Source organism: Papio anubis, chromosome 20, assembly GCF_008728515.1.
Source record: "Papio anubis isolate 15944 chromosome 20, Panubis1.0, whole genome shotgun sequence".
Classification (NCBI taxonomy): Eukaryota; Metazoa; Chordata; class Mammalia; order Primates; family Cercopithecidae; genus Papio; species Papio anubis.
In genome coordinates, this window is record NC_044995.1 from 17,755,446 (window position 1) to 17,767,155 (window position 11,710).

General features: G+C 47.5%; 1 protein-coding gene across 1 annotated transcript in view; it reads left to right on the forward strand.

Moving 5' to 3' along the window:
• Positions 1 to 4,619, forward strand: part of LGALS4 (galectin 4) — a 13,544-nt gene extending 8,925 nt beyond the window's left edge. The window contains 5 exon segments of the mRNA XM_031659492.1: positions 3,838 to 3,955; positions 4,135 to 4,184; positions 4,187 to 4,299; positions 4,381 to 4,396; positions 4,399 to 4,619. Coding sequence (XP_031515352.1) covers positions 3,838 to 3,955; positions 4,135 to 4,184; positions 4,187 to 4,299; positions 4,381 to 4,396; positions 4,399 to 4,526 — 425 coding nt within the window. The 3' untranslated portion in view covers positions 4,527 to 4,619.
• Positions 4,620 to 11,710: the final 7,091 nt, after the last annotated feature.

Genomic DNA, 11,710 nt, shown 5'->3' on the forward strand with positions numbered 1-11,710 from the left:
AAAAAAGAAAAAAGAAATATGACTGGTGAAAAAGGGTATGATCTAATGTGAGTACACTGAGTGAGGAGAATCAGCAAGACCTTTCTGTCTAGGTTTTTTTGTTTGTTTGTTTGCTTTTGTTTTTTTTTTTTTTTTGGCTCTTTATGAGTGTGTATTTTTTTGGTGGAGGTACGGGGCAGGATCCTCTCTGGAATGGGAGTTTTATGACTCACAGTCAAGTAAGGTACGTCAGATTATTATTATTATTTTGAGACATGGTCTCCCTTTGTCCCCCAGGTTGGAGTGCAGTGGCGTGACCACTGCTCCCTGCAGCCTCAACATCCCCTGCTCAACGATCCTCCCATTTCAGCCTCCCAAGTAGCTGGGACTATAGATGTGCACCACCACACCCAGCTAATTTTTTTTTTTTTTTTTTTTTGAGACAGAGTTTCGCTCTTGTTGCCCAGGCTGGAGTGCAATGGTGAGATCTCAGCTCACTGCAACCTCTGCCTCCCGGGTTCAAGCCATTCTCCTGCCTCAGCTTCCTGAGTAGCTGGGATTATAGGTATATGCTACCACACCCGGCTAATTTCCCGGATAATTTTGTATTTTCAGTACAGACAGGGTTTCACTATGTTGGTCATGCTGGTCTCAAACTCCTGACCTCAGGTGATCCGGCCGCCTCGGCCTCCCAAAGTGCTGGGAATACAGGCATGAGCCACCACGCTGGCCTATGGTCAGCTTTTATACAGATAGGGTGGAAGAAAAGTTAAAGTAATATTTTTAGGTTTTATGGCTGGATTTGGGGAAAAGGGTTTTGGTTTTTATGACCTGCCTTTGGGGAAGAGAAATTCTAGTTTTCATAGCTAGCCTTGGGGACAATGGGACTGAGCGACAAGGGGTCAGGAAAAGGTCCAAGGAAAACTTTTGCTACTGAAGCTGCTGCTGAGGCCTTCATTTTGGAGTATTATTTTCATTTTCTTTTCTTTTTTTCCTTTCTTTTTTTTTTTTTTGATGGAGTCTTACTCTAACACCCAGGCTAGAGTGCAGTGGTGCGATCTCGGCTGACTGTAACCTCTGCCTCCTGGATTCAAGCGATTCTCCTGCCTCAGCTTCCCAAGTAGTTGGGACTAAGGCATGCGCCACTAGGCCCAGCTAATTTTTTGTATTTTTAGTAGATATGGGATTTCGCCATGTTGGCTAAGCTGGTCTTGACCTCCTGACCTCAGGTGATCCACCTGCCTTAGCCTCCCAAATTACTGGAATTACAGGCATGAGTCACCGTGCCCAGCCACCTGGCCCTCTTATTTATTTATTTTTATTTATTTTCTTTCTTTCTTTTCTTTTCTTTCTTTTCTTTCTTTTCTTTTTTTCTTTCTCTCTTTCTCTCTTTCTCTCTTTCTCTCTCTCTCTCTCTCTCTCTTTCTTTCTTTCTTTCTTTCGACAGGTGCTGGGTGCAGTGTATCATGCCTGTAATCCCAGCACTTTGGGAGGCTACGGCAGGCAGATCATAAGGTCAGGAGATTGAGACCATCCTGGCCAACATGGGGTGAAACCCGTGTCTACTAAAATGCAAAAATTAGCCAGGCATGGTGGCACACGCCTGTAATCCCAGCTACTCAGGTGGCTGAGGCAGGAGAATCATTTGAACCGGGAGGCGGAGGTGTGAGCCAAGATCCGCCACTGCACTCTAGCCTGGGCAGCAGGGCAAGACTCTGTCTCAAAAAAAAAAAAAAAAAAAAGAGAGACAGGGTTCTCACTCTGTGTTTCGAGGCTGGAGTGCCACGGCACAGTCATAGCTCACTGAAGCCTCCATCCTGGGCCCAAGCAATCCTCCTACCTCCCACTTTCCCAAGTAGCTAGGACTAAAAGGACTGCATCACTGGGCCTGGATAATTTTATTTTTTGTAAAGATGGAATCTCACCAGCCTGGTCAACATGGTGAAACTCAGTATCTACTAAAAATAAAAAATTAACTGGAGTGTGTGGTGGTGGGCGCTTGTAATCCCAGCTACTTGGGAGGCTGGTGGGGCATCCTTGGAAGCAGGAGGAAGAAAGTGCAATGACTTGAGTTCAGCACCACTGCACTCAGCCTGTGTGACCCAGGCTGAGACTCTGTCTCAAAAAAAAAAAAAAAAAAAAAGAATACAGACTGGAGGCTTATAAATCCCAGCACTTTTGGAAGGCTGAAGTGGTGGATCACAAAGGTCAGAGGTCGAGAGACCATCCTGGCTAACAAATTGAAACCCTACTCTGCAAAATAGCGAGGTGTGGTGGTGGGGCGCCCGTAGTCCCAGCTACTGGGGAGGCTGAGCAGAATGGCCTGAACCAGGAGTGGGCACTACAGTGAAAGGCAAGATTGCGCCATTACACCCAGCCTGGGCCACAGAGATCACGTCTCAAAAAAAAAAGAAAGAAAAACATGTGGTCTCACTTTGATGCCCAGGCTGCTCTGGAACACCTGTCTTCAAAAAGGCTCCGCTCGGCCTCCCAAAGTGGGATTATAAGCATTTCCTGTCTCCCAGCCCATTTAGTACTGTTTTTCTGAGGCCAAGTTGCAACTCAGACAAAAGAAATGCAAACCTGAATAAACCTCCGCAAACATTACACTAAGCAACAGTAGTCAGATGTTTATTAAAAAAATGAGAGGCCCGAGACCGTTGGCTCAAGCAATCCCGCACTTTGGGAGGCTGGGGAGGCAGGCGGATCGAGGTCAGGAGTTGGAGACCATCCTGGCTAACATGGAGTGAAACCCTGTCTCTACTAAAAAAAATACAAAAACTAGTGGGAGGAGTGGCGGACATGCTCAGATCCCAATACTCGGGAGGCTGAGGCAGGCCAGTGGCAGGCGCGGGCTTGCAGTGGTCCGGCCACTGCACTCCAGCCTGGGCGATGAGAGCAAGGGCTCAAGTCTCAAAAAAAAAAGTAATGCACTTTATGCAAGTTTTAGGCAATTTGCCTTAAAGCTGGAGGCAGATCAGTGGCTGCCACCCAGGTGACAAGGGTGTGGTTGGGACGGGTAGCGGAAATGTGCATACCTTGACGGATGACCACACAACGGGATGTATTCCACGGAACTATGAAACCTAAAAGGAGGAATTTTTATTGTGTAAATTACACCTCAATTAAAGTTGATATTGAAGAAAAACAAACAGGCCCAAAACAGGTACAGTACATTGCGCTGCATGACCCAACACTTTGGGGAGTGAGGCAGTGGATCACTGGTCAGGAGATGGAAGCCATCCTGGCAGCTAACATGGTGAAACCCCATCTCTCACTAAAATACAAAAAAATTAGCTGAGAGTATGGTGGTGGGTGCCTGTAATCCAGCTGGGAGGCTGGAGACAGAGGAAGAATCAGCAGACAGAGGAGTGGGCTTGCAGTGAGCTGAAGTTATGCAGCAGCCTGGGTGACAGAGGAGACTCTGTCTCAAAGAAAAAAAAAGAAGGAAAAGAAAAGAAACACACTAATATATTTATTTACTTTTTGGGAGAAGTCTCACTCTGTCACAGCTTGTGCCAGCAGGTATATGTTTTTAATCAAAGGAGATGGCTTGAAAAGCTGGTGATGGGGGGCTCCTGTAACCTCATAACTTTGGGAGGAGCTAAGACAGGTGGGACCGTCTGCAAGGCTGGAGCGTGTGGCTCATGCCTGTAATTCCAGCACTTCTCGGGAGGCTGAGATGGGAGGATTGCTTGAGCCCAGCAGTTCGAGGCTGCAGTGAGACTTGATAATGCCACTGCACTCCAGCCTGGGTGACAGAGTGAGACCCCATCTCTTATAAGAAAAAAAGAAAGGAAAGAAAAGAAAAGAAAAATAAAATTTCTTCCCACATCTGGCTCTGCTAAGCTGAGAGAGAATGGGACCCCCCCATTCTCTTCCTACAGCCTGTGCCATATTTCGGGAGGCTGCAAGGAGGGCTCACGGCTCGAAGAACCATCATCATCAAGGGCTATGTGCCCCCCACAGGCAAGAGGTATAACGTAGACTAGGTGGGAACCCCCAGCCCCCTCCTCCCTCCTCCCTCCTCCTCCTCAGACCCGCAACAGGCTCCAGGACCCTCTGTCCCCTCCTCCTTTAGGGACTCAGAGGTCCAGCCCACAGGCCCCTCCCCATTGGACTCCATCTGACTCCCTGCTCCCTCTCTGTCCCCAGCTTTGCCATCAACTTCAAGGTGGGCTCCACGGGGACACATAGCTTGCACATTGTCCTCAGATGCTGGACGGTACCGTGGTCCGGAACAGCCTTCTGAAAGGCTCGTGGGGATCCGAGGAGAGGAAGATCACGCATAACCCATTTGGTCCCGGACAGTTCTTTGATGTGAGTCTGCGTTCCCTTTTCCCACTTCCTTCCAGGGCCTTGGTCCTGGCCCTGGCCTCACACCCCCCACTCTCCCTGCAGCTGTCCATTCGCTGTGGCTTGATCGCTTCAAGGTTTTCGCCAATGGCCAGCACCTCTTTGACTTCGCCCATCGCTTCTTGGCCTTTCAGAGGGTAGACACGGTGGAAATCCAGGGTGATGTTACCTTGTCCTATGTCCAGATCTAATCTATTCCTGGGGCCATAACTCATGGGAAAATAGAATGATCCCCTAGGACTCCTTTCTAAGCCCCTAATAAAATGTCTGAGGGTGTCTCATGAGTGTGTGTCTCCATCTGCTCCCCCACTACTCTTCCCTTCCTTCATTCAGTCATGCACTTCATCTATCCTTCATCCATCCAGTCATCTGACCATCCATCCTCCCATCATCATAAACCTGGTTATGCCCCAAGCACTGATTTAGGGCTCATTCATTTCTCACAGCAACCCCAAGAGGTAGAAACAATTATTATCATCCCTCTGTAACAGATGAGGAAACAAAGGAAAATGAAACAAATTGCCCAAATTACACAGTGCATAAATGGCAGAAGGAGGATTCAAATCCAGCTGGTCTGGCTCCCAAGGATCTGCACACCTAACCACTATACAGCCTCTCGTTCCATACATCCATACATCCATCTCTCCACTCATGTATCCCAATATCCATTAATCTCTCCATGTATCCAACCAAAAGTCCATCCAACCATCCATCAATCAAACATCCAACATCTAGACCTCATCAATCCATCCATTGATCAGATGGTTCAACCATCTTTCATCCAACCTTTTATCCACCTACCCATCCACCCATCCATTTACCTCTGCACTCATCATCTCATGGTCAATCTCTCCAAACATCCAATCAACCATATGTTCACCCACTCATCCAAACATCCAACCATTCTTTCATTCGACACTTTATCCATCACCCATGCATCTAACCATCCATCATCCTCTCCATCCATCCAAACATCTAACCATCTACCAGTCCATTTGTCTACTAATTCAACCATCCTTACATCTAACTTTCGTCCATCCATGCATTTCTTCATCCCTCTATTTGTCCATGTAATTCTCTGCTTTCATCACACTCATCCATTTGTCCTCCATATGCCCATTCATCCCTCCATTCAGCCATTCATCACTTTTCCATCTTTCTATCCAATTATCCATTCATCTCTTCATTGTCTATTTTACCTGCCCAACTCCGCTGGAGTTATCCATTCATCTATCTTTTCATCTCTCCATCTATCCACCCAACCATGCATTCATCAAATCACTCTTTTGCTGATTTCATCATTCATTGATTTCTTGTTTTGTTTTTATTTTTATTTGTTTATTTTTTGAGACAGAGTTTTGCTCTTGTCGCCCAGGCTGGAGTGCAATGGTGCGGTCTCAGGTCACTGCAACCTCCACCTCCCCGGTTCAAGCAATTCTCCTGCCTCAGCCTCTCAAGTAGCTGGAATTATAGGCACCTGCCACCACACCCGGCTAATTTTTGTATTTTTAGTAGAGACAAGGTTTTGCCATATTGGCCAGGCTGGTCTTGAACTCCTGACCTCAGGTGGTGCACCCGCCTCGGCCTCCCAAAGTGCTGGGATTACAGGCATGAGCCACTGTGCCTGGCCCATTCATTGATTTTTTTTTTTTTTAGAAGGCATCTCACTCTGTTTCCTAGGGCTGGAGTGCAGTGTGATCTCGGCTCACGCAACCTCTGCCTCCTGGAGTCTCGCTTATCTTTCCCTGCCCCCAGCCTCCTCCTGAGGCCATGCAGCCACCATGCCCAGGCTTTCACGTTTGTATTTTTAGTAGAAGCAGGGTTTCACCCATGTTAGCCAGGATGGTCTCGGGAGGACCTCAAGGATCCCCCACCTCGGTTCTCCCAAAGTGCTGGGGAGTTTAGGTGTGCATCACGCCCCGCCCAAGGCCTGTGAGTTTTAGATCAGCCTGGCCAACATGGTGAAACCCAGTCTCTACCAAAAATACAAAAAATTAGCTGGGCATAGTGGCGGGCGCCTGTAACCCCAGCTACTTGGAAGACTGGGGCGAGGAGAATCACTTGAACCCGGAGGCAGAGGTTGCAGTGAGCCTGGACGCGCCACCTGCGACCTACAGCCCAGCTTAATGGAGCCGCAGACTCCATCTCAAAAAAATAATAATAAAAATAAAAAATAAAAACAGACTTAGGATGTCCACCGTCAAAGAAGAAAACTCAAAAGGAATTTAGGAAAGATTTGAGATAAAAATAAAAAAAAAACACAGGATCTATGTATATACATGATCCATAGCTAACAATAGTATTTAGAGGGGAAATTTATAGCTTCATGTATTAGAAGGAGTTGGCCAGGCACGCATGCGGAGCACTTTGGGAGGCCGGGCGGGAGTGCACCGCCGAGGCCAGGGATTTCGCCGCAGTGCCATGATTAAGCACTGTACTCCAGCTCCAGCCTGGGTGACAGAGCAAGTTCCTGTCACTAAAAAAAAAAAAAGAAAAAGAAAAAAAAAAAAGAAAAGAAAGTCCTCAAATGGGCCGGGCGCAGTGGCTCATGCCTATAATGCCTGCACTTTGAGACGCTGGGGCAGGCGGATTGCCTGAGGTCAGGAGTTCAAGACCAGCCTGACCAACATGGTGAACCCTCATCTCTACTAAAAATACAAAAATTAGCCAGATGTGATCGCTGCTGCCTGTAGTCCCAACTACTAGGGAGTCTGAGACAGGAGAGTCTCTTGAACACACAGAGGCCCAGTGAGCTCTGGTGATTATACCACTGCATCTAGTCACATGGAGCAAGACTCCATCTCAAAAAACAAACAAACGAACAACAACAACAAAAAAAAACAAAAGGAAGGAACTCAAATAAATAAGTGAAAATCAATGAAATAGAAAATATAAAAACAATTGGGAAATAAATATAACAACGGCTCTATCAACAAGTGACTGGATAAGTTTTAAACTAAGTGAATATACAAATGGATTTTGCGTAGAAGGCCAAGGTTCTTCACCCCCTAAAGGTTTGTTGAAGAATTATTGACATGAGGTTGGTTGATTAACAGAAGAAAAGGCATATACATATATCTGTATTTCTATACTCTCATATATAACGTGTATATGAGAGTCTTTAGAATGATGACCCAAAGTTACAGAGGAAATCGTCTACTTCTATGTTTAGTTTAATAAAGTTTTGTTGTTGTTGTTGTTGTTGTTGTTGTTTTGAGACGGAGTCTCACTCCATCATCCAGACCAGAGTGCAGTGGTGCCATCTTGGCTCACTGCAATCACTGCCTCGCTGGAGCCCAGTGATTCTTCCTGCTCACTCTCCTCGGCAGTTGGGATTAGTGAGATGCCCGCCACAATGCCCGGTTGGTTTCTTTGTATTTTCAGAGACGGGAGCCATCTCGAGGCTCCCAGGCTGGTCTTGAACTCCTGACCTCAAGCCATTCCCACCCGCCTTGGCCTCCCAAAGTGCTGGGACTACAGGCATTAGCCCCCACACCTGGCCTAGCTTAATAAAGTATGGACAGCCCTACAGAAATATGACTGGAGGGGCCGGGCAAGAGTTGCCTCACTCTGTAATCCCAGCACTTTGGAGGCCGAGGCAGGTGTGGGATCACGAGGTCAGGAGACGAGACCATCCTGGGCCAACACGTAAAACCCTGTCTTACTAAAAATACCGCACCTTAGCTTCGGCATGGTGGCGGGTGCCTGTAGTCCCATCTCCACCGGGAGGCTGAGGCAGGAGAACATGGAACCCGAGGCGGAGCTTGCAGTGAGCTGAGATCGCACTCCACTGCACTCCAGCCTGGGTGACAGGAGCAAGACTCTTTCTCAAAAAAAAAAGAAAAAAGAAAGAAAGGCCGGGCGCCGTGGCTCAAGCCTGTAATCCCAGCACTTTGGGAGGTCAGGCGCTGGATCACGAGGTCAGGAGATCGAGACCATCCTGGCTAACACGGTGAAACCCCTGCCTCTCCTAAAATACAAAACTAGCTGGCGAGGCGGCGGCCTGTAGTCCCAGCTACTGGGGCTTGCGCAGGGAGAATGCATGCGAACCCGAGGCGAGCTTGCAGGAGCTGAGATCCGCCACTGTACCTCAGCCTGGTGTGACAGAGCAAGACCCGCCCCTCAAAATAAAAAAATTAAAAAAAAAAAAAAGAAAAAGAAATATGACTGGTGAAAAGGGCATCTAATGTATACCCGAGTGAGGAGAATCAGCAAAGACCCTTTCTGTCTGTGGTTTTTGTTTGTTTGTTTGCTTTTGCTTTTTTTGGCTCTTTTTATGAGTGTATTTTTGGTGGAGGTACGCAAGCAGGATCCTTCTCTGGGAAATGGAGTTTTATGACTCATAGCCGGTGCAGGTACGGCCAGATTATTATTATTATTTTGAGACATGGTCTCCTTTGTCCCCCAGGCTGGAGTGCATGATCACTGCTCCTGCAAGCCCTCAACATCCCCTGCTCAACGATCCTCCCATTTCAGTGCCTTTCCAAGTAGCTGGGACTATAGATGTGCACCACCACACCTTGAAGCTAATTTTTTTTTTTTTTTTTTTTTTTTGAGTATTTTGCTTTCGCTCTTTGTTACCCAGGCTGGAGTGCAATGGTGAGATCTCTTCAGCCACTGCAACCTCTGCCTCCTGGTTCAAGCCATTCTCTCCCGCCTCAGCTTCCTGAGTAGCTGGGATTATAGGTATATGCTACCACCCGCCAATTTCCGGAGAATTCTTAGGCTTTCAGTATGTGACACAGGGTTTCACTATGTTGGTCATGCTGGTCTGAAACTCCTGACCTCAGGTGGATCCTCGCCGCCTCGGGCCTCCCAAAGTGCTGGGAATACAGGCCACCACGCCAGCCTATGGTCAGCTTTATACACAAATGCAGATAGGGTGGAAGAAAAGTTAAAGTGGCTTTAGTTTTATGGCTGGATTTTAGAAAGGGTTTGGTTTTATGACTCGCCCTTGTGAAGAGAATTCTTAGTTTTCATAGCTGAGCCCGGCCAAGGGTCAGGAAGGTCCAAGGAAAATCCTTTTGCCACTGAAGCTGCTGCTGAGCCTTCATTTTGGAGTATTATTTCTATTTCTTTTTCTTTTTTCCTTTCTTTTTTTTCAGATGGAGCCTGGCCTCACTCCAGGCTGAAAGTGCAGTGGTGCGATCTCGCTGACTGTAACTCTGCCTCCTTGGATCTCAAGCTGCATTCTCCTGCCCCAGCTTCCCTGGGTTAGTTAATTAAGGCGCCACTAGGGTCTAGCTTAATTTTGTATTTTTAGTAGATATGGATTTCATTATGTTATTGGTTGGTCTTACTTGACCTTTGGTGATCCACCTGTTCCAAACATGACACCGCTCCAGCCAATCTGGTCTCTCGATGATTTATTTCTTCTTCTCTCTTTCTTCGACAGGTGTATCGCTTCAGGGAATCCTTAGCACTTTGAGGCTACGCCGCAGGTAGATCATAAGGTCGAGATTTGACCATCCCATTAACATGGTAAACCCGCGGTCTACTAAAATAAAATTAGCTATGGCATGGCATCGCCCAGGGATCCCAGCTACTCAGGTGGCTGGGCTGAGGCAGGAGAATCATTTGAACCCGGGAGACGGAGGTTGTAGTGAGCCAAGATCCCGCCACTGCACTCTAGCCTGGGCAACAGGGCAAGACTCTGTCTCAAAAAAAAAAAAAAAAAGAGAGAGAGAGAGACAGGTTCTCACTCTGTCGCTCGAGCTGGAGTGCCACGGCACAGTCATAGCTCACTGAAGCCTCCACATCCTGGGCCCAAGCAATCCTCCTGCCTCACTTTCCCAAGTAGCTAGGACTAAAGGACTGCATCACTGGGCCTGGATAATTTATTTTTATTTTTTGTAAAGATGGAGTCTCACCAGCCTGGTCAACATGGTGAAACTCAGTATCTACTAAAAATAAAAAAATTAGCTGGGTGTGGTGGTGGGCGCATGTAATCCCAGCTACTTGGGAGGCTGAGGTAGGGGCATCCTTGGAAGCCGGGAGGAAGAGATTGCAGTGAGCCGAGATTGTACCACTGCACTCCAGCCTGTGTGACCGAATGAGACTCTGTCTCAAAAAAAAAAAAAAAAAAAAAAAAGGCCGGGCCAGAGGCTTATACCTGTAATCCCAGCACTTTGGAAGGCTGAGGCGGGTGGATCACAAGGTCAGGAGATCGAGACCATCCTGGCTAACACGGTGAAACCCTGCCTCTACTAAAAAGTACAAAAATTAGCCGGGTGTGGTGGTGGGCGCCCGTAGTCCCAGCTACTGGGGAGGCTGAGCAGGAGAATGGCCTGAACCCGGGAGGTGGAGCTTGCAGTGAGCCAAGATTGCGCCATTGCACTCCAGCCTGGGCCACAGAGTGAGACTCCGTCTCAAAAAAAAAAAAAGAAAAGAAAAAACATGTGGTCTCACTTTGATGCCCAGGCTGCTGCTCTGGAACACCTGTCTTCAAAGGCTCCCGCCTCGGCCTCCCAAAGTGCTGGGATTATAAACATGAGCTACTGTGCTCAGCCCATTTGGGGGTACTGTTTTCTGAGGCCCAGAAGTTGCAACTCAGACAAAAAGAAATGCAAACACACGAATAAACCTCAAAAACATTACACTAAGCAACAGTAGTCAGATGTTTATTAAAAAAAATAGAGAGGTCGGGCACGGGGTGGCTCAAGCCTGTAATCCCAGCATCTCTTAAGAGTTGAGACGCATGGATCACTTAGGTCAGAGTTGGAGACTATCCTGGCTAACATGGTGAAACCTCTGTCTCTACTAAAAAAATACAAAAACTAGTCACAGGTGGCGACGCCATAAATCCCAGCTTACTCGGAGGCTGAGGCAGGAGAATGGCGAAACTCGCTGAAAAGCGGAGCTTGCAGTGAGCTGAGATCCGCCACTGCACTCCAGCCTGGGCGATAGAGCAAGACTGTCAAAAAAAAAAAAGAGTAATGCACTTTTATGCCAGTTTCAGCAGCAGGAAAACTACCTATGAAGCTGGAGAGCAGATCAGTGGCTGCCACCCAGGTGACAAGGGTGTGGTTGGGACAGGTATGGAAATGTCCTGTACCTTGACCGGATGACCACACAACCGGATGTATTCACGGAACTGTAACCTAAAAAGGAGGAATTTTATTGTGTGTAAATTACACCTCAATTCAGTTGATATTGAAAAACAAAACAGGCCAAAACAGGTACAGTGGCTCATGCCTGTAATCCCAGCACTTTGGGAGGCCGAGGCAGGTGGATCACCTGAGGTCAGGAGATGGAGACCATCCTGGCTAACATGGTGTAACCCCATCTCTACTAAAAATACAAAAAATTAGCTGAGTGGTGGTGGTCGTAATCCTGTATTGGGTACTTGGGAGGCTGGGAGGCAGGAGAATCGCTG